The 23,054-nt window shown below is 42.4% G+C and overlaps 3 protein-coding genes across 4 annotated transcripts; 1 reads left to right on the forward strand and 2 right to left on the reverse strand.

The window, feature by feature from the left end:
- Window positions 1-1,772: 1,772 nt before the first annotated feature.
- lonrf4 (LON peptidase N-terminal domain and ring finger 4) lies at window positions 1,773-11,936 on the reverse strand. Its single transcript, XM_076041523.1, has 12 exons — window positions 10,982-11,936; window positions 9,946-10,064; window positions 8,818-8,940; window positions 8,295-8,483; window positions 7,661-7,787; window positions 7,449-7,524; window positions 7,136-7,250; window positions 6,519-6,640; window positions 5,875-6,033; window positions 5,442-5,604; window positions 5,196-5,345; window positions 1,773-4,773 (listed from the first exon to the last, which is right to left on the reverse strand). Exons 1-12 carry the CDS (start codon window positions 11,277-11,279, stop codon window positions 4,624-4,626), a joined length of 1,791 nt encoding a protein of 596 aa, XP_075897638.1. The 5' UTR covers window positions 11,280-11,936; the 3' UTR covers window positions 1,773-4,623.
- An 864-nt stretch (window positions 11,937-12,800) lies between these two features.
- On the reverse strand, window positions 12,801-15,149 carry med7 (mediator complex subunit 7). 2 transcript variants are annotated; one of them, XM_076041525.1, is made up of 2 exons: window positions 15,039-15,149; window positions 12,801-13,753 (listed from the first exon to the last, which is right to left on the reverse strand). In XM_076041525.1, exons 1-2 carry the CDS (start codon window positions 15,062-15,064, stop codon window positions 12,979-12,981), a joined length of 801 nt encoding a protein of 266 aa, XP_075897640.1. In that variant the 5' UTR covers window positions 15,065-15,149; the 3' UTR covers window positions 12,801-12,978. The 2 variants fall into 2 exon arrangements, with proteins under 2 accessions (XP_075897640.1, XP_075897641.1); XM_076041526.1 differs by lacking the exon at window positions 15,039-15,149 and adding an exon at window positions 14,261-14,444.
- Window positions 15,150-15,277: 128 nt separating this feature from the next.
- Window positions 15,278-22,883, forward strand: itk (IL2 inducible T cell kinase). Its single transcript, XM_076041522.1, has 17 exons — window positions 15,278-15,476; window positions 15,771-15,875; window positions 15,982-16,063; window positions 16,149-16,274; window positions 16,453-16,490; window positions 17,020-17,168; window positions 17,263-17,328; window positions 17,424-17,478; window positions 17,873-17,952; window positions 18,378-18,520; window positions 18,739-18,810; window positions 19,681-19,849; window positions 19,975-20,191; window positions 21,441-21,505; window positions 21,606-21,724; window positions 22,230-22,387; window positions 22,513-22,883. Exons 1-17 carry the CDS (start codon window positions 15,339-15,341, stop codon window positions 22,582-22,584), a joined length of 1,854 nt encoding a protein of 617 aa, XP_075897637.1. The 5' UTR covers window positions 15,278-15,338; the 3' UTR covers window positions 22,585-22,883.
- Window positions 22,884-23,054: the final 171 nt, after the last annotated feature.

Below are 23,054 nucleotides of genomic sequence, written 5' to 3' on the forward strand. Positions count from 1 at the left end.
AGCATTGTTCCACGCCACGTTCACGTGGAGGCGTTTGACAGCGTGACTTTAAATTGCGCTGGCTGTTTTTTGTTTTTGTTTTTTAACTGCGCTACTATTTGAGTTTGCCCATGAAAATAGGTTTTGTACTGTATGCTGTGGACAACTTCAACAACGGATTAATCCAAAATGCTGCAGTGAAACAAGTTGAAAATCACCACGGAGGTGGTTGAGGACATGTAGAACAAGAATCTTGTGTAATGTGTGGAAAACATTTTGATTTTTTTTTTAATGAATATTTGAATTTGTCTATCAAAGCAAGTTTTGTACTGTACGCTGTGTGTAACTTCAGATTATCAGAAAATGCCACAGTGAATCAAGTTGGAAATCACCTCAGAGGTAGTTGAGGACATTCATCTGGTGGAGTTTGCAGAAAACACTTTGATTTTGTTTTTTGTTTTTTAAATAATAATAAAAAAAAAAAAAACTGCTCGTACGATTTACCGTAAGAGGTGTTTTAAACGCGCACTCAATTTTAAAGTGTAGATCGCGCGACTGAGCCTTTTCCGAAGCGCAGCTGGCGTAACCGCAATGGTTTTAAAGTGGTTCCATTTGTCTTGATTGGATGAAAAGCAACTGATTACATCTTAAGTGCGGTGGGAAAATATGCCATAGTAAGAAAAGCGGTTTAAGATGTGTGTGAAAATCCTATCCGGATGTGACACACACCCACACAATTTCTCTTCTACCGTTTAAACAAAATCAAAACAGTCAAATTACAAATTAAGACATTTGATGAAAATCCAATTGAATAACTTGATTATTTAAAAAAAATATATATATTATTATTATTATTATTATCAAGGCCAAAGGATTATTTCATTTGCAACAGCTGCAGCACTTCATAGTTCACTCGCTAATTAGCATGACTGTTTCTGTGCCCAAGTAGCCCATCAGTATGCCAGGCACGCTTCATCCCCGTCACCCCTCCTTCCAACCAATTTCTGCCATGCTGTGAATTGCAACGGATCCCACCACTTCCATTTGTCTTGTGATGCCAGCTTAGTAACCATACAAAAAAATAATCATAACAATAATAACATGGCACAGCCTTCAAAACGGAAGTGTTAAATCAAGATACTTTTGAAATGCTTAGTTTATGAGGCCTGAAAAACGTCACCTGGTGAGGAAAGCAAACAGATGAGGTCAGAGTTACTGCTCGTAAGGCCCCCAGGGCAAAGGGACAGAAACAAGTTGAGTGGTGAGACGCTGCTGTTTTGATTTGTAACTCGTTTAAAAATGCATGCGTGCGGTTCAAAGCGGGCCAACTGTCGGCCGCAGCGAGCAGCATTTCCATAAAATTGCATCTCGCTGGAAGGAGATCAACACGATTCATCCTCCCTCCCCCCCCCCCTCTTGTACACCAGAGCAAGGCACACTCCACTCTCATATGGACTGGCTGCCAAGGACTAATCACTTATTATGCTCTGGGGTCTGTTTGAGACAATGTGGATTCAGCGCTAATTGTGTTTGAGGACATTTTTCTGATAGCAGCATTTGTGCTGTCACTTTGACTGGAATGAGGGCCGTGCAGCTTTCCTCACGTAAGTGGATGGCTGGATCAGTAGCATGAGGTTGCAACAATTTCAATCATGAACACTTTTTGCACAGAAAGGCAGAGGACGTAAGATATGGTACCATCAAGGAAATATAGTGCAGTATACATCAGTTTTTCAGGGTAAAAATCATCAAGTCAACAAAATATGGCTGTGTCCACATAAATAGAGCCCCTCTTCATTTCAATATAAATGTTTATTAAGAGAAAATGAGAACACAACAATTTTTTTTTTTTTAGTGACTTTAACTAAAAATGTTCCAAGCAAAATGTATTTTCCTTTTTGTGCCAGTAGGTGCCACACATTGGGCCTTTTAATGATGAAGCAAACCACACCAGTCAAAAGTCCGTCTGAAACAGCGTAAACCAATATTAGCCTCAGTGCTGTGAGTGACATTCATGCTTCTTTTTTTTGTAGCGGCAGATAGTGTCTTTTATTTTGTTTTTCCGAAGGACAAAGTGACACACACAAAGTCTGTATGAGGCGAATGGGAATCGTGAGACGTAGCAGTTCAGCACTGAGCCAATCCGTTCCGTCTTATGAGCACAGAATCAGTATGAGGAGGGATTTAGACCTGTGTTTGCCGCAGCAGCTCGGGAGGCAGATCAGGCCAGGCGAGTCTTAGTCCCTTTAATTCAGTGGTCTGAAGGAGCTTTACGACACCGTCCAGATTCAAGAAGCAGTGAGAACTGGCAACGCTGCATCCAGCCTTTCAGTCCAAAAAAAAAAGAATGCTTCATAATGATGTCCGATTTAATCATTTAAAAGACAAAAAAACAAAAAAACAAAACACAACCACAAAAAAAAAAAAACAGACAAACAGTGCCCACAGGTGAAAGGTCAATTCCCAGGTTTAAGATCAGCTTTCATCCCTCGACCCACTGGTTCAGTCTTCAGTGGAACTATTTTGTGCGTGTCGAGGCCCTTTTATTCTGCACTGTGTGTCAAAGATCTCACACCATTACAGTGATATGCTGGCAAATGAGGAGGTGGCGCTTCACAGGCCACTGCACGAAAAGGCATGTTGAACGTGGACAAACGCGCTGCTCGACGTGAATACAAAACATTGTGACTGTACAAGAAAAAAAAAATCCAAAATCGCAGAACACAGACATTTCTATGGCACATTTTCAAAAAAGAAAAGCGTGACAAAAAAAAAGCTCTTTTGCTTCACCCAGTTGAGCCCGTATGTTCGTTAGCGTAATATCTAACACATAAAAATAGAAGCTTCGACATTCCATGGAATGTAGCACTTTAACAGTCTGACCTCACCGTGGAGCAACAAAAAACTAACATCTGCAGGTTCTCAGAACGTCCGTCTACCCGAGGATTCTCCTGCCGCTGTTTGGCGAGCAAACGTCTGGCATCGCTGCCCCTACGATGGCTGGTTTTAAAGGAATAGTACGACATTTTTAGCAAATTTGGCAATTTCCATAATTCCGATAGTTGCATGAGTAATTATCAGTGCCAGTTGTTTGGTTTTTTTGAGGGCAGGCTGGAGGCCAGCAAACAAACGGAGACTAATGGTGCAGGTCCCTCCCTTCCTCCCTCAAAACTCATCAAATACACAATCAAACAATTCCAAAATGACCTTGTGGCCAAGTTGTGACCTGCACATTCATCACGCTGTGAAATAATTATGTGTAGTAATTATGTAACATTACAACACATGACGCAAATGCTCAAAACTACCTTCTTGTGTAAACCACTGGGCAAAGTGACAGAGTGCCACCTCACACTATGCCCTCGGATGGTCAAACAACAGGCACTGATAATTAAAGGGAGTGCACCTGCTCATATAATTACAGGGATTATGCCAAAAATATTGACCTGTTCCTTTAACATCATTAGCTAATAACTATACAGACTGAGAAAATGAAACAGTAATTCACAACTAGCAAACATGCATTAAGTGTTGCATCCACACTGGGCCGCAAAATAAAGGGGGGGGGGGGGGGGGGAATCACACAACTTCCAGGTATAAAGCAGAGCTCTTGCTGGCTGTCAGTTACTACAAAAGCCTCTTCTTTTTTTCTTTTACCTCACCCAATTACAAAACAAGCGCGTGGGCAGCTTGCACTCCTCACAAACAAAAACATTCCATAGAATTGTATAAATTCTTATTGCAGTAACAAAGGGAGATTCTAAGATAACAGCGATATAAAATGAGCTAGCCAACGGCTGCTAAGGCCAATAATTGCAACTGAAATGCAAATATAGGAAGAGCTGTCCACGTGAACGTTTAGCCATTTATCTGCATAGTCCTAATAGTTTTGTTTCTAATGACTTATAATGTACGCAGTGTGGCCACTCTAAACTGCAGGGAGTCTGATTGAAAACTACGTCTCACGATGGAACAGCTCACCGCACTGGTTTGGCTTAACGCCTCGCACTTGTTCATGTGAACAGTTGTAGAAAAATAGTGACACCCAGTGGATAATGTCGGTAGTCTCGATAGGATAAAAAGCTGATTGAATTATTCTACAAAAAAAAAAAAAAATAATAATGATAATAATAATAATAATAATCCATCCACCCATTTTCAATACCGGCTCATTCCCGAGCTCAGGAATAAGTGGGTATTGAAAATGGATTAAAATAATAATAATAATAATAATAATAATTATAATAATAATAATAATAATAATAATAATAATTAAGAATAGTAATAATAAAAAATAATTTATGCCTCAAGTTGGACTGAGCTCAGAAGTATCTTTGGTCAGACCCCTTTTCTGAAACCTTTCTGAATTCCCGGAGAAGAAAAAGAAAATCAAGAGAGACGACAAATTAAAACAAACAAACAGCAAAAACTATACACATACATTGCATGTTGTAAGAAAATCACTATATATTAACTAGATGATTTGCCTTCGAGCTAATTTTTTTCCCCCCCGACAGTACCTGTAATTCAATCTGCAGCCCAACCTTTGTGATGTGAGGGCATTTTTTGACTTCATTCCTTTTGTGTGTGTGTGTGTGTGCACGCGCGAGACGCGCGCCTCTCGGACTGCTCATCGAAAGTGATCTATCTCCGAGAGAAGTACTCGAGAACGAGGCGGAGGTGTCCCAGGCGGTCTTTGAGTGAGGTAAGAGACAGGACAGTGGTCTGATAGGCGGGGTCCAGCTGGAGGACCGACAGTAGCCACCAGCACCAGGCTGGACCACTGGTCGAGGCCTAACGAACACAGATAGAGGGGTCGGATTCAGAAAGAGGCGAGAGGTCCTAGTTTGCTCGCCTCTTGTTTCAAGGGAGTGGATGGCAAAGAAAATGGTCTTAATATTTTACGTGACATCACAGTTTGGAAAGAACATATTTTCACTGAAGAACAACAGGGCTGCAGCTATCAAATGTGTTGCTAGTTTTTTGATTGGTTATTCTACTAATTTGTTTTTATTAATAAAAACGAGTAAGTGGAGCCTATTTCTCCGCGCCTTTAGGTCAAAAAATAACATGCATCACGGTAGATCTAGTTTATAGACGCTTTACAACCTTTTAAGCTGTCCAGGGCAGAACCCAATGACGTGCGGCCTCGATGGACCTCCAGACAGACACATGGCTTGGAGAATTTAAAATGTACAGAAGAAATTTCACCGCACCTGAATGTTTTCCTCCTTGTCCGGCATCACGCCATACTGTCTGTCGATCTGCTCACGTAGGCGACTGGCCAGGCGCTGGTACCAGTCCTGGGTCTGCTGGTAAACACTGTCGTGGAGGTGCTCCAGAATCTCCAACTCACTTCCATCGACCTGGGAGAGAGACAGAAAGAGAGAGAGAAGGTCCAGCGGTCCTGATGTTTCAAGGTCGTATTTTATTTAATCATGCATTTTTGGAACGAGCCGGACCTTGTGGTCTTCCATGTATTCTATGTCGGCCGTGTGATAGCCGTCCCTCTGGCCTCTCTTCAGCACCTTGAATCTGCTGCCACCTACTGTGTCCACGTAGGAGCGTCCATCAGGCAGGAGCTCCAGAGTGTGAATCTCCAACATGCAGCCGTAGTCTGCAAACCTGAGGATCATGAGGCAAAAACACACACATGACTCGATGACTTGATTATACACACACACTAACACACACACACACACACACACACACACACACACACACACACACACACACACACACACACACACACACACACACACACACAGATATTAATTAATGGAGGGTGTTTAAACAGTGCAATTGAATACTAAAGCTAAATCAACTGTATGTCATCCAGACGAACTGACTACTTTGGGTAATTATAAAATAATAATAATAATGATAATAACGCACCCCTTCCCGTGCTCGTAGCTGCACATTCCAAACTTCTTGGTGCCGGTCTCCATGCAACGGCGCATCATCAGCCGATAGCGAGGCTCAAAGATGTGCAGCGGGCAGGGCACCCCTGGGTACGCCACCGTGCAGACAAATATGGGAATGTCCTTGGTAAGGCTGCAAACCAGAAGACAGAAGAGAGGAAGAGAGAGGCAGATGATAAGCAGAAAACACTTTCAAAATAAAGCGTATTATAATATTACCAAAAGATTTCATTTAAACCAATACCAAAAATTCTTGTTTTTTTTTGTTTTTTTTATTGTTTTTGTTTTTTTCTTTCCTTGTTCCTGTGTTGATGAAATTTGACACAAACCAATTGTGGGCTAGCTTGACCGCATTTGTAAAATTGTTGGCTGGCTTTACTGGAGCGTTTTGCAGTCGTTCCTTTGGCTGACAGTGCATGCGAGTGATTCATTTGTGAGAAAAGACGGCTTCTCAAACCAACTGGCCCCAATGTCAGTCTTTGTTTATGAATGCAATGCCATCTACCAACATTAACATTTGCAATTGCCGTGTTGTTGATACCAGTTGATATCCATGATATCAACAAATGTGATATCTGAGTGGTGACGTTCACTACAGTGTTCAATGCGGGCACGTACTTGGACAATTCAGCCATCTCCGCATCATGAACCTGTTTTCTTTCAGCCAGCTGTGAAGGGAACAGTCGAGTCATAATGTCCTGAAGCAGAACTGTGGGGTTGTACTTCCTGTTTTTCAAGTACTGGGAAGAGAAAACAAGGGATTTGAATTATGCATCTGAGTAGGCAGGTACCACACGAAACAATGGGGCTGGTTTCAAAGGAGACGGTAAAACAAGGTTTTTTTTGTTCCAAGCAACATAGGAAAGAAAGATTTTTTTTTAAATAATTACCAAGTTATAACATGGATTGTTATTTAAAACAAATTAAATAACAATCAATTTAATCCATAATTTAAATAACAATTTTTCAATTAATGGAGGTGTTGATTTGAAGGTGTAGAGTGTACACTGTATGTACAAATTATGTTGTCATGAAGGGAATAAAACAATCAAAATGAAAACAAAATAAACAGAAAGCAAATGCAAACTGATGTATGAAGAGCTGCCTGATCTTAATTTAGTGACTAAAGAAGACAAAACAAAGAAAACATTTGGTTAACCGTAGGGCAGCACTGTTTTTATTTCCCCCACTGCAACAGAAACGATGCACAAGAGAGTGAGAACATGCATGTGCACCTCTTGTAGTGGCTGCTTGCAGAGAGGACAGCGGAGGTTGTGGTCCAGGCTCCTCTCGATGCACTTTTTACAAAAGGTGTGACCACAGGGAGTCGTGACTGGCTCGAAAAACAACCTTTCAAGAACAGAGAGAGAGATGGGGGTTGAGGGTGGGGGTCGCTGGTTAGTGGAGGGGCGTGGGCGTGGGCCTGCGTGTGTGTTTTAACGCTAACCACGGAGGAATAAAGCGCAGCGTGACATGCAGCCCGCTGAATGGCTGCAAGCCGGCGAGGCCGAGGCCCCAATGCATTATTGATCACTTCAGCGCACTGACCTAATGCAGAGAGGGCACTCGAAGTCTGACACAGTGAGAACAGCCAGAGTCGTTCCTCTGCTGAGGCTACTTTCACCTGAGAGAGAGAGAGAGAGAGAGAGCAGCAGTGAGCATCTGAAATGACGGTGCCATTCAGAGCCACCTAGTGGTCACACGAATGCCATTTGTCATTGAAACAATTGATAGTGAAGGAGATCCCTCCGTCGCCGCACCTCGGCTTCGCCCGTCTTCTTTGCTCATCATCATTTCTTCGTCATCCTCGCCAGCAGGGAGGAAGGAGACGGCTTGGCACAGGCTAAGGCAGCACTCGGTTCCTGAGTCGTGCTTCGTCCTGGAGACCTGGGGATGGTTTCAGTCAAAAGGGTGTGAAAATTGAGACTGTATTGTGGCAACTAAATGTCATTCACAAGTCCAAGGTGATGTCACATGATCAAAAATGAGTCTTGAGGCCAAGAGCTAAAAGTAATACGTTTTTTGTTTTTTGCTTGCTTGCTGCAGCACACAGGGCACACGCCCATCACCTCATTCGTACCCATCACTCTATGCACCCACTTACTACAACTGATTGGGTAGTATAGCAAAAGTAGTGAGCACTGGCAGATGGCAAGGAAAAAAAGACAGGAGACAAAGATTCAGAAAACGTGGATGTAGTCCAAAAATTTGACGTGCAGTCAAGAAATTAAGTAGTTCAATCGTAGCTGGAAAAGCATTACTGCAATTAAAAAGGTTTTGTAATAAACATCATTCCGTCTACTTCATACCGACAAAATATTGTACAGTGAAACGCCGCTGTCACATGATCAAACACAATTAGCATTTAGAGCTAACCTAATCCTCTGTTTTTACCTGGTTAGCCTGCCTCCTCGCTTTCCCTGCTGCGTCATCGCCATGTGCATGTTTGAGGCCCTCGCAGGTGGTCGGCCCCTGGGAGCCACTCAGGCTTGTGATGGGGCAAGGCTCTTTCAGGTACTCCGACACCATCTGCAGCATGCAGGAGACCTCATCAGGCACCGACATGCCCTCCACCTCAAGGATCTGAAAAAAGAAAGCGGTGACAAATGTGACAGGGCCTCAAGAGACATTTGTGTTTGTGTGTCCACAGACTCCCTCTTAGTAGAAGCAATTTTGGGCAATCACATTTGAACAAAGATCCTTAAGGATGCAAATAAATATTTGCACAAACAAAATATTGACAGTACCTGGAGCTAAAATGCGATTATTAAATGGAGTTTATGAAAAGGTTTACGAAAGGTAATTTAGACATGCAACCTTTGCAAAACTTGACACCACATGGTTTTGAAAACCTAATTACAGCCAGTTGCGTCAAACAGGGACAAGTGTAATGCGTGCATAAGTTAGACGAGCAAACCTTTCTGATCTGTGTCTTTGCAGGAGCAAAGTCAGCCTGCAGTTTTAGGCAACGGTGGAACTGAACGAGCGCCTCGGTCTGCTGACCCATTTCCAGCAGCACATTCCCTTTACGAAAGAAGCCCTGCAATAGAGCAGAAGGCACAGTTACAGTCAAAGACACGCTGAAGGCATTTCAATACTACCAATGGCAAAAAAAAGGAAAAGAAAAAACATTCAGTCACTGTCATGATGGTACCACTGTAGCCACTGACATCACGGGGGACCGTGGCTCAGATGGTACAGAGTCAGCCAATAATCAGGAGCTCAGCACTCGGACTCCCGGCTCCTCAAGTGCACACTTCCACACTTAACCTACAGCCTGCTGAGTTTGTGAATGTCAGTCTGTGTGAATGATTAGTAGCTTATGGTCTGCTGGTTTGCACCCTGCACGTCGGCCCGCATCATCAGCAGATGAATGTGTGTGAATGGGTTAATGTGGCCTCTTGCGTAAATGTGCTTTAAACGGTCAGAAGACTGAAGGAGGTTCATGTAAGTGTGTTCCACTTGCAAAGAGAGAGAGGAGCGGCTTTTATCCTCGGACGGAATTAATGAGGTCAGGTAATTCACAATTCCACACTTGCAGCTAAAGCCACTAACAGAGCAAATTTATAGAAAAATTAATACATTTTAAAAATATATATATATGTGCATAATAATGAAACATTTGTAGGTGTTTTTGCTATACTGGCTGAGCCAGTCGCGTTCAGTACGTGATTCAGCACGGTGACATAAGTAGCTGTTTACATAACGCTGAGAAAATCACCGCTAAGTGGTCACTGATGTGAGGTAACATATAATGGCAATTTCAGAATTGCTGAGTATTTGTTTGTTTGTAGTGTGTGCACACGCTGCGTTTGCAATGTGTCTGTGCTTGCACGCGCGTGTCTGTGCATGTGCGTGTTACAAAAACAGCCAATAATTCCAGGTTAAATTTAACAGACTTGTTAAGCCGTGGTAAAAAAACAAACAAAAAAAAACCCCTGAGCTCTAACTTAGGTAACGATGACTACAACAGATACGTAACTACTGTTTGTCCAGGGGAGAACGCGGTGCATTAATCCACTCTGTGCCACGGCCACTATCTTACCTCCGTCCAGTTTGGGCGAAGGCAGCAGAGGTAGTCGAGGTCGGTCAAAGCATCAGAGTAGTGCATCATGGCCCAGTTGGCTTCAGCTCTGTAAAGCCTCAAACTCAGATCATCCGGGGCTGGTAAGAAAAAAAAGGACATATTTAGAAATACACATTAGTTTCCACGTCTGTTACATGATTCATGTTTAACTTCTGTATTTTGCGGTTACCTAGAGCTACTGCATGCATTCAAGTTTATTAGCACGTGGGGCCTTAACTGCAGATAAGGTGCTACCCAGTGGCCTGGTTACAAACTAGCAAACTCTAAAGCTACAACCTCAAATCCAGTGAGAAAAGTCCAGTAAGAAAAACTTGACTTATGAAACAACAACCAGGAGACTGACTGGCTCATGTTGGAAAGACAGTGTCAGTTTTCAACTCCTCCAGCCGAAAGTGGCGCTGAGGATTAGTGAATGTGCAGATAAGACAGCTTTCCAGGAACTCAAGCTTCATATACGGACACAGAAGCAGGAAAACAACATGAGTGACGTAGAGAAATATTAGCTGAAGCTTGTCCTGGTTGGGCATAAATTTAAGATCCAAATTCTCATGTACATACAAGAATATGGATTTTTTTTTTCTCCATATTGTCCAACATCCATTGGGTAACCTACATCACCATTGTCTCAGCAAACTGAGAAATTAGATTTATTCCATCTTCTTTTGCTAGCTCCACTTTTCAGATGGTACACTTCCTTATTGATGCAACCAAGCATGGTGTTCATTCGACCTCTGAGACCACTTGAGGTCTGACAGGGTTTTTTTTTTTTTTTTGTATTAATCTTCCAGTGATGCAAAGGATAAAAGTAAAAAAAAAAAATATTAAAGTAAACTATAACCAGATGTTTAGGTGTAGGCTGTAAACAGAGGGCTAAACACATTGTTGTCTGTCCCTCTGCTCCCCATGATATGAATTAATAGGAGCTCGCCAGGACTCTATCATAAAGTACATGTCTAGTCTGCCAGCTGTGGTCAGTGAGGTCAGTCAGCCTTACATAGTTCCAGCCCCTCGTTGGCGACGCGCAAAGCCTCCTCGAAGTTGCTGAGCTTGAGCTTCTCCAGTATTTGGCATTTCATCCTGGCCTCGTCGGGGCAGCACTTCTCCACGACGCCGATGAGCAGGACGTTGTTCTTCATGGCCCTCACCTCGCGTTGTTTTAACCTCTCCTTGCACGCCGGGCACTTGGACGGCAGGTAGCTGCCGACGCACCTCCGGCAGAACGTGTGGCCGCAAGACATGGTCACCGGCTCGCACATCAGGAAGAGGCAGAGCGGACACTCCAGCAGCTCCATGGTGGGCGGGTTATGTCACCAGGACCTGCGTCCCACGGGGGAGAGTTGTAGCTTCTTTTTCTGGCGTCAAGGCAGTGATGAGGCTCCGCTGCGTACGAGCAGTGCATGGACCATTTAGGTAACACTCGGCGAGCGATGGAGCCAGCCAGCCCTCTTCCCTTTCCTCGGTGTGTTATAACACCTGCTCTGGCAGGGCAGGACACTTTTCGCTCTAGTTACGACGCCGCAGATTCAACCCCCTCGGCTGCCACTTGCGAGATTCCCTTTATGCTAAAATATACCCGCTGACATATCTTTTAGCGCTTCGTAAATCTTTAATTACGGGGAACATGATACCTCCCTCTTTTCTCGCCAACGAAAAACTTAAGCTTTTTCACTCCGCTTGAATGTTCCGTCTTCCTCCGCCGCTCCCGACACCGAACCTTCAAACGCCCGCCCGGGTCAACCTGGGTAAACAGGAGCTGTCTTCACTGAAATACCCCCCCGTAACCCGCTCGGATCCCCATACAGCAATGTCTCCGCCGCCGCCACAAAGCTACATGTAGGTTAGTGTGCGACAACACCATTACGTTACATAAATAAAGATCACGTGACGCCGAGGAGTGCAAGCCGATTGGACGAGCGACCGCCTTTCCGCCCTGTTGTGAAACCCTGGGATGCCGAGTTTCGTAACGTAATTTCCACAAAAATCCTTTCTTTGCTCCCCACTTGAATATACAAAATGTGCGTTTGGGCTCTCCGAGCGGCGGCTGGTGCTAAAATAAAAAAAAATAATGGAAGAGTGCCAGGAATCGTAATAAATCATCTTGTCACGCTGTAGGGAATCCCTGAGCCGGATCATAACAGTCAGGGGGGGCGGGGTATGGTGGGGGACTTTGATAAGTTCACATTGGGTTTTACTTACATTCTGAACTATTACGTCACGTGGTTGAAGTGTGTTTTGTAACCTAAAAAATGTCCCAAAACGGAAGAAAATGTTACGCGTAGGGCGTGTTAACATTGTCGTTGCACCACTAGTTCAGCGTTCCTCCCTTCAAACTGTCGACATGTCTGCAGTGAGCGAGTGCATGGTGAGGCGATGCACCAGAAATTCGTTCTACGCAGAAAAATGTCGATGACGTCTGTTATGCAACACTGTGCAGCTTCAGTGGAAGTCACGTCGGGTCAGCTGCGACACTTAAAAGCACACATGGTTGTGTAGCTTAGCACCAGGATGTTTCTTTTAGCTGTGTGTCAATAAAACCTTTGTTCTAGTCAACTCAAAATGCATTATTTGATGAGCTGCAACTTTAAGGGACTGTTAGATGATAAGCACAGCACTGTGGAAAAAATCACTCAAGAAAGTATTTAAGGGTAGGAGCTGTGAGGAGTAGCTACAGTATATAACAAACCTACTGACATTTTCAGACCCACTCTCGGGCAAAAAGACGTTATCAGTATGGATGAACGAGTGATGAACTGAAAAACTACATTCTTCAGATGTAAATGGCTGCTACTGTGACAAAACTGTTCTGCAACTGCTGTGCTCTATTGATTTTATTACAAAACAGGAAGATTGCATGCCAGATAAATTGTGGAACATTGAAATCTTCACTGCAACTATCGACTTAAAAAGAATCAATTTCAAACAGGCTTTTAAGCAAATACAACAAACCTATTCCAAGTACAAACAAAAACAGTATAGATGTACAAATATGACTTATGCAATTTCATCAATTATACTGCACATGGCAGCATCTTTGTCCCATATTTTTTCATTCTTTGTTGATGTGGCACTCTTCTCCGGGTGACCTGCTGCCATGCAGCTGGCACCTGCTTCCTCTACGTCCATTGGTTCAGTTTTCAGCTTGGGTGCTTGTCCAGACGAGCAACCAACACTTGTTGACACCGGCATACTGCTTGTTCCTTCACCAGCACTGTCCAGGCCATCTAGCTGCCTTATGTCATCAGGCAAAGAGGCGAGGCAGCCCTGGATCATCTCCACCACCCTCTCCAGATGTTTTTGGAACCTCTCAGCCGTCTCTAGCCTCTGTCGTTTCTGCACCTCCATCATCACCCTGAGAGTCTCGCGGGCTTGATGTGGCCTGTATTCATTTATCAGGTGGTGCAAATGCACGAACAGAAGCTTTAAATCCTCCAGCTTCTCTTCTCGCTTTATGCTGCCAGGGCTCTTGATGAGAATGTCCAAAAGGTCCAGAAAGTTCACGAGAATTGACATGTTGAGCTTCTTGAGCTCCCGCTTGTGGTCAAACTGCATGGGATGGAGCCTCTCAATACCTTGGCTCTCCAGAGGCCGGATGATGAGGTCGTCACACTGGAACTTGTTGCCAAACATCATGTAGCTGTCTCTGATGGGTGGAGGTGGCTTGGGAGCGAGACCCTTGCGGATGTTCTCATCTGTGTACTCTTTTATGTACTGCATAGGCGGAGGAGGCAGGGCACTGACCTGCTGCGGTTCACCCATGATGCAAAACCTGAAACAGACAGTGTTCAATCAGTACCATGATCGCACATTATCATGTAGCTATTATCAAAGGCTCTGATTAAAAACAAAAACAAATGACGGTATTGCGGAATCGTCATTTGAGACGTGTAAAGACACGTCTCAAGGCAGTCATGAACATCTCTTTTCTCTTCTTACTAGTTAACTTCATAAAAATTAGTAACGTCTGGGGGGTTTATGCATCAGGCAAAATACATGAAACATTTGACTATTTAACACGTAGAAACACAAAAAAAATAATAGACACAGCAGCTACTTGAACCTCGTCTTTTAGCAATACAGATGAGCTGACGATTCGTTGAAAGACGAGGGGTGCTAATGAAAGCGACTTTATGACATACTTCTATTAATCTGTCTTTAAACGTTCATTCGTGGTCTAAAATCTGACTTACCACTAGCAAACTACATTTATTTCCCATCAACCAAATAGCTGATGAGATAGCTTAGAGCGTTGCTCGAAAAGGTTGCACATAGTTACCTAAAGGAGGTTCCAAGCGACGAAACAGAAAATAAATGTAAAAGGTTAAACTGTACGGCCCCCAAAAAGTAGAGGAAATACTGCTAAATAAATAACAGAGTTGGTCTACGGAAATTAGGCGAAGGGATTTTTAGCTCTTCGTCTTCTTCGACTTCTTCCTCTTCTTCGACGGTGGACAAAACTCCGCTTTGGGAAGCATTACTGCCGCTCGGTGGCGTAAAGATAACATTACAATTGCTTCAATCGTTGCTTTCCAATGCACAAATAGGAAAAGACTTCACACTCCCTCTGTTTTTTTTTTGTTTTGTTTTGTTTTTAAATATACTTGTACTTAAATTATACTTTGTATACTTTAATTTAATGTTTGCGTCTTTTTTGTTTTTTTTATCTTTAAGTTTAAAATGTATATAAAACAGCCAAACCCAAAGTGTTATTTAGTTTGCAAACACTTCTGCATAAAGCTAAAAAGCTAACTGCCGCATAGCATATATTTTAAGATTGTGTGTTTTGTGTCATGTACAAATGCATATCAATGGTTGTGAGGAGCTTGCTGTAGGTTGGGATGCATATGGTTATTTTCCGACGTGGGCTGCAAACTTCACTGCATCAACAACAAACGTGGGTATTGTTTTTTTTTTAAAAAAAAGTTGATTCATTTATACTTTTACTTTCTGCGAGGTGTTAAATGAGTTTTGTTTTCATAATTACCAAACCGAATAATCATTGGAAACTTCAGTGCGCTGCGAAAACACTGATTCTGCACACCGCACAAACCTACCTGTCGCAACAAAAGTGAAAGCGCATTTCAGTGCATGCATGAACGTATGCATACGCTCTGCATGCAAGTCACAGAGAGAACAGAAATGCAGGGGTGTATCTTGGCTGGGAGCCGAACGAGGATGTGGTTTACGAAGTACAAGTTCAATGCGGAAGCTGGTCGGCTTTAATCAAGTTGTCATGTGCTACGTTTTGACGTGGACCTCTCCCCCCTCCCTTTTTGTCTCTCCCTTCTCGCGTCTCTCTCTCTGTGTCGAGCCAATGTAGTGTTGCTCACCCAGTGTCGCTCATAGCTGTCACCATGTTCCCGAGGGTGATTTTAAAGGGCTCAATGATCAAAAAATCTCAACAAAAGAAAAGAACATCGCCGTGCAACTACAAGGAGAGGTTCTTTGTATTGGACACACAGGATCTGAAGTATTCTGAGAACCGTCCTGGGGTAAGAAAACGACTGGAAACAAAACGTTTCATTTGAAGTTGTTCTTTGAGGGACAGATTACACAACACTATTGTGATTGGCTATAATGATAATAACTGAAACAAAGCAGAAGTAAATCAAGTTTAACCACTTTAACTGTAAACTATCTACTGTATAGTTTATTTTTATTGTTCTATTTTCACTTTCTGTATGTTTTTTTGACTGCTCCAACAGTGTGGTTTCCCAATTTCGGATCACTAAAGTTCAATCTAATCTAAAGTGAGAGTAATGCTTTTTTTGTTTTTGTTTTTTAAGAAAAAGCCTATGGTGAAAGGCTGCATCGAGCTGCACAGAATCAGGTGTGTGGAAGTTATATGCTGTGATGTCCCAATACCATGCAGCTACAAGTACCCTTTTCAGGTAATCTTCACTATTCATCTGGAATTGTATTTTTGGGATTTGGAATGTACACAGCAATTTTGTATGCAATGTCTCTCAGTTTCAAATGGTTTTTTTTTCCTTTCAGGTTTTTTATGACAACCACTACCTCTACATTTTCGCCCCCGACAATGACTGTCGGCAGAAATGGGTCAGAGCTCTGAAAGAGGGTAACGGCCAAAATAAATGTGCTCATTGGTCTTGTCATTGGTATTTCATCAGTTCAAGCAATTTGTTTTTTTTCCCTTCAAACAGAGATAAAGAATAACAATCTAGTTGCAAAATACCACCCAAACTTCTGGATGGATGGTAAATGGCGGTGTTGCCAACAGTCAGAGAAGCTGGCCACGGGTTGCCAGGTGTACAACCCACTGGGCTATGGTATGTGTCACTGTAAATTTTAAATGTATTTAGATGTGGCATTGTCACAATTATTTATATTGTGTAGAGACTTTCCAAATTCTTAGGCCAGTCGTGAGCTAGATTTAAATTTTACCACAGTGTGACTCACACGGAAGCAAAAACAACACACAGTTTAATTCTTGTAATTTCTCCACAGCCTCTAAGAAGCCACTCCCTCAGATTCCTGATCCAGAGGTATCAACTTCTGAGAAATTACCCGTACCATTTGTTGTTTGGAAAAAACAATTTGATTTGACGTGTTTGTGCCAGTAATTGGATTCAAGTTGCGACTGATTTAAAGACTGTGTTCCCTCGTTCCTTTTTTACACCATGTTGCCTCATGTCTTTAGCTGTTTTCTTGCCTCATAATGTAACGTACCTAATAGAAAAGGGATCCACTCAGTGTTAAAGCATTTTGATTTGATCTATTATAAGTCCAGATTTTTCATCTGATATAGATGGTCATTTTTAATGCCTTGTTGTGCCGACTCATGAAATTCTCAGTGGGCTATGAGGACATTTCAAGATGAAAAAACTGTAGGGTCTTATATGAATACTGATAATGAGCAAATGCCTACTTGATGAGAAAGGATATATAAGAAAGGATACATATTCTGCTAAGAATATGACACATTACTTTTTGCCACCTCCAAAAGGAAGGAGGTTGCTACAGGAATGGTGTTTCTGAGATGTTTTGGGTCAAAGCTGTTTCCTTATGTGTAAGGGGAGACGAGACGATCATCCAAACATGGTCATTGCACTCCAAGACTACTTTCCAATAGGAGAGGAGGACTTAGCTCTCCAGAAAGGGCAGAAGTACGTCTTGATTGACAGCTCCAGCTCTGACTGGTGGGCCTTGAGGAATAGCCAAGGGTGAGGCTCACACAGTAGTTATCACAGTCTCCGTGGCAAATTTATCAGAGCACAATGCAACTAACACTCACACACACATTTTTTTTTTTTGAAGTGAAACGGGATATGTGCCCAGCACGTATGTGGCTGAGAAATTTGGCGGCAACTTTGAGAGATTTGAGTAAGTCTGAATTTTCCTCTGTTTGCTTTTAATGGTTTTATTTTTTCATAGAAACATTGTTTGGCTTATATTATGATCAATTGTTTCTCTTACAGTTGGTACAATAAAAACATAACTCGGGCAGAAGCAGAGAACCTGTTGAAGAAAGAGGTACTTATTTGCTATTATATTATGTTCGTATTTTACAAAGCTCTTGGAATAAAACTTCTGGCATTAAGCATGATGTTGCTAACGCAGTGCGCTTTGCGCCTTGCCATGCTTGCAGCTGCACGTTGGCATTTGCAAAATGCTTGTGCACTTGCATATGAGTGCATGAGTTTGACACGAAAAAAAATGTTGCACAACCAAAATGTTGACTTTGGTTGCGAACTTCCTGCTGAGAGAGCTTGACACACAATTAGCGGGAGACACAACGGTTATGCAGCATGCAATTCTTAATAACCTTAATGGAGTTTGTAGTGTGCAGCTTAAATGAACGATAACCATGCGAGATGTATTCTGTCCTAATAATGTTGTTTGTACTTTCCTTCGTTTCTACCGCTAGGCAAAGGAAGGTGCATTCATGGTGCGAGACTCACGACACGCAGGTGTCTACACTGTATCCGTCTTCACGAGGACGCCAGGGTAATTTCTTTAGATTATTTTCATCATGTGACATACTGGGAACATTAGTTTTTTTTTCCCTTCCTCGTATCAACTTTGGTGTGTTCAACAAGTTAGAAGTAAGGTTGCACATATTATGAGTACTTCAGGTGCACTGATGGTAACACTTGCAAGTGGATACTGCGTGAAGCAATATTCCAACCAGCTTTTAGTAGCATTCAGGAAGTTATTTAAAAATGTATTATTATTATTATTATTATTATTATTATTATTATTATTATTATTATTATTGTTATTATTATTATTATTATTATTATTATTATTATTATTTAAAAATTGGAAAATAAAAAAATACGACTTACACATTTTCCAAAAATATTATGACAGCACCAGACAGGAAGGAAAGGATTTCACTATTTCGCTTTTTCTCTCTTTATTTCCTGCAGGACAAATGGTGAGAAAACTCCCGATGTGAAACATTACCAGATCAAACAGGCCGAAACTGGCAATGTCACATTCTACCTTGCTGAGAAGTACCTCTTCAGCACCATTCCAGAGCTCATCCACTACCATCAGCACAACGCTGCCGGTAAGGCACAAGTGTTTCCTGCACGTTGGCAGTCATAACACGAGGAAGTAGAGCTGTTTTTTTGTTTGTTTGTTTGTTTGTTATCATTATTATCATTATCAAACACTTGTGTTCAAACAGATCCTGTTTTGCAACAAGGTTACAAAACCTCCGATGAGGTGTTCTTGTTCATACTGAAATGTTTCATGGTGATCTGTGTTGCATGGTTGTCATGGCAGGCTTGATCACACGCTTGAGGTGCCCCGTTTCCAAAGAGAGACGCCAGTCTGTGGACATCGACCTCTCCAAAGGTCAGACACCGCTTTCAGCTCCAGCACATGTCCCAGTGGTGGCACTGTGGTTGAGCTCATTCGTCTGATTTAAATCCTGTTTATGCTGAAAAAGCTGGGAAATGTGTTGTGCAACACACCAAAAGAAAAAAAAGAAATTGAAATTATAAAATGATCCTGAATAAGTGATGATGGAAACAGATGTGGGCCCATGGCGCCACATTAAATGCCTCATTCCGTATGTAGCTCTGCCATGAGTCACAGTTGAAGACCATTCTTAAGAATGTTCATTTATGTTTTTGACATGGCTCTCAAATTAGGATCATGAGTAGCGAGTGACAAACAGCAGCGTCTAACACCAGGCTGCGCAGTCTGTCATGTAACGCCGTGTTGGTTCACTTTAGACACATCACTTTGTGCATCACAATGGCAACACATAAATATAGCTACAAGTGTTAAACTACACAGGAAAAAATTTAAAACTTCATGAAAATGTGTTCATCTCGTTGATTTAAGTTTCACTTTCAGATACAACACTTCACCAATATGGGCGCTACAGTGTGACTCACACCTATGGACAATTTGCCAGCTGGTCACTATCACTGAAGTCACACTGTGGTCTACATATTTTTTGCAAAGGCTGAACATTTTTATAGGGACACAATTCACTGCAGCACAACTAGAGCTAGAAATGGATGGTTGGATGATGATGACAGTGAAGTTATTATTAGTCTATTTCAAATAATAACAATATAGCTAACAACAAATAATATATAATATTGATACTCCACAACACATTGACAAATTTGTTGAAACCACTTGAAAGGCCATTAAGTGTCAGGCACTTTATATTTTCTGCAATACGACCTTCATGTCCCTTCCTACCCACAGACCAGTGGGAAATAAACCCCTCTGAGCTGACCCTGGGTCAAGAGTTGGGCTCTGGCCAATTCGGGCTGGTGTTAGAAGGAAGATGGAACAAGAAGAAGGTGGCGGTGAAGATGATACGCGAAGAGTGCATGTCGGACGACGAATTTAAAGAGGAGGCCAAGGTCATGATGTAAGTACAGCTAAATCGCGCCCTTCAATCCTCTCTTTTTTTGGGGGGGGGTGGGGGGTGGGCGTTTCTCCGTACAACAACTCAAACACGTGTGCGTGCACGTGTGTGCTTGTGTTCTCTAACAGGAAACTGTCTCATCAGAAGCTCGTTCAGCTCTACGGCGTGTGCACCCAACGCTCCCCCTTATGTCTTATCTTCGAGTACATGGAGAACGGCTGCCTGTCCGAGTACCTGCGAGCCAGGAAGGGCAGTTTGCCGCAGGACACCATGCTGATGATGTGTCTGGACGTCAGTGAGGGGATGAATTATCTTGAAAGCTCCAACTTCCTCCACAGAGATCTGGTACAGAACCGATGACCAAACGAGTCACCCCGTCCACCAAATGAAAATCTTACTAGGGTCAAACAGATGAAAGTCCCAGTGAAGAAAACATAGAGAGGGACTCGACAAACATTTGGTCGGTCACATACAAGATTGACGGTGAAGTTGGGAACGTTGCTGTGTTTCCTTCTCCTACAGAGGGGCAACACTTGACAAATTAGACTAAAAAGATTTTCGTGTCATTGTTCTGCTTTTAGAAAATACTCACATGCAATTCTGACTTTCAACCACCCAGCCTGTGACCACTTGTGTCGTACAAGTACTCAGTAACTTCCTGTTTTTGCTACGTTGAACTCATGCAGGTCCCATGTTCAGCTCAAAAAGACCCCTCAGCACTCAGCGGTGCTACGCTGTAGAGTGGTTATAGATCTGCGGGAATGTAGACTTTGCAGCCTTGCAACTCAGCTAGACAAGAACTTCTCGTCACACGGTCTCGTAACACCATTTGTTGTTTGAAAAAAACAATTTGATTTGACATGTTTGTGCCAGTAATTGGATTCAAGTTGCGGTTGATATAAAGACTGTGGTCCCTTGTTCCTTTTTTATTATGGCCATGTTCCTGTTTTTGCCATGTTGGACTCATGCAGGTCCCATGTTCATCTGCTCAAGGAGACCCCTCGGCACTCAGCTGTGTTACCCTGTAGAGTGGCTATAGATCCGCGTGAATGCAGACTTTGCAGACTTTACCTTCAAGGTTAGCCCAGAGCTAACCTTGTGTTACTTCACAAGCAATGCATTTGCAGGTGTGTCCCTTAAGCCACCTGAAACAACTCTTATTATCTTGCAAAGTCCACAGATGCTACATGTTTATTATCTCACACTGAAGGGAGCATCATGGCACAATTCATGGGAGTTGGATAGGATCAGGACTGAGTACATCAGTGACAGGGCATGATAAGATATTTTTGAAAATAAAGCCAGAGAGGACAGACTGGGCAGTGAATGTATCAGTAGAAGGATGCTGAGGTAGGAGGGCCAGAGGAAGACCAAAGAGGAGGTTCATGGATTTAGTGAAAGAGGACATGAAGTCAGTTGGGCAGAGGGTAGGGTTAGACGGAGGCAGATGATTGGCTCTGGAGACCCCTGAAGGGAAAAACCCAGAGGAAAAGAAGAGAGTCTCTCAATTATTTATCCAGTAATGCCAAGCGCTTTTTCAGTTGTTCTCCTTTGTTGTGTCTGAACTCTAACTCACCCTTCGTTCATCCTTCAGGCTGCCAGGAACTGTCTCGTTTCAAAGAACAACGAGGTGAAGGTGTCTGACTTCGGAATGACCAGGTAAGGCTTCACTGACTCCGCTCTCTCTCTCCCTCTCTCTCCGCTGTGAAACGGTCGACATGATGCAGGATGAGGCCGTTTGCAACTCTTCCCACTGCAGATTTGTGCTTGACGATCAGTACACAAGCTCCCAGGGCTCCAAGTTCCCCGTCAAGTGGTCGGCACCAGAGGTCATCAAGTACAGCAAGTTCAGCAGCAAGTCTGATGTCTGGTCATTTGGTATGTTTAAATATCCACCTTTCATCTTTTTTTTATTTTTTTGATTCATTTTAGTTGCTGTAGTGCAAAATGCTTTTTTGCGTCTTCTTTTCACTGTGAGAAATTCCTATAGTATTTCTGCTCCTGCTAATCAGAGCCTCATCAAAGTACAACAGAATCACAAAGGATTATTACACATGTTTTACATCAAGTGCACTGGAAACAAGCCAAATTCAAAACTATGTACCCTGGAAAAGAAATAAAATTATTTCTTAGGAGTGAGACATTTATTCACCTTTCTAAACAAAATCCCAAAACATTTTTTGTCATGCATTTGGTGGTTTTGCAGTTTTGTTGCTCTAAATATCTATATATGCTACAAATATCAGACACAAAAAGTCCATAAAGTTAATTAATGGCATCCTCAGTCATTAATCAGATTGATTTAGTGATCATAAAGTGTGTGTTTGTATTTTAGTATGAATAACGTAGATTGCATTTCAAAATAAAGTGTCTCCTTTCACAGGCGTGCTCATGTGGGAGGTGTACAGCGAGGGGCGCTTACCTTATGAGAACTACTCCAACTCTGAGGTGGTGGACTCCCTGAACTCAGGGCTCAGGCTCCTCAAGCCACGCCTGGCTCCAGAAACAGTCCACATCGTCATGGAGTGGTGCTGGAAGGAGGTGAGTGCAGGATTGAATTGTGTTCCCTGTTGAAGAGTCGTTTCCAGCCGAAAGTTGAAAAAAAAAAAAAGGATTGCAGGACTGTGCATGACGTGTCTCCTTTCGCTCTATGCTTGCTTTGACAGAAGGCAGAAGAGCGGCCGACCTTTGCTCTCCTGCTGCATGAGCTCGGCAGCATGGCAGATGCGTGCAGCTAGAGAAAGAAAAAAAATAAACAAATAAGTTGTATTTAATTTATTTATGGATCTGTAAACATAAATGGTGTGTCTATTACCTGTGAATTTGTATTGAGCTGGGTGACCTTAAAGCTCAGTACCTTTCTAGCTCGATGGCCTGTGTTTAACTGAGATAATTAGCACTTTATTTTTACCTTCCTGTGTGCACAGGTTTTGAAATTGTATTTACACTGGGGAGTTGTCCTGAGGCTTTTGTATAATGATGAAATCTTGTTTGTGTTGTTTGATTAATTTCCCATTAAAACTGGCTATATTTTTTTCCTCTGTTTACAATGTTTTTTCAGCACCACACCACAACATAATAATAGATTAATAAATATAAATATATATATAATATATATACACACATATATATATATATATGTATATATATATATTTAAATAAATGCTGAAACAATTATCTAAGACTTGGTTTGGTTGTATGGGCTTCA

This window comes from Nelusetta ayraudi, unplaced genomic scaffold, assembly GCF_046127955.1.
Source record: "Nelusetta ayraudi isolate G7.1 ecotype Tasmania unplaced genomic scaffold, CSIRO-AGI_Nayr_v1 ptg000068l, whole genome shotgun sequence".
Classification (NCBI taxonomy): Eukaryota; Metazoa; Chordata; class Actinopteri; order Tetraodontiformes; family Monacanthidae; genus Nelusetta; species Nelusetta ayraudi.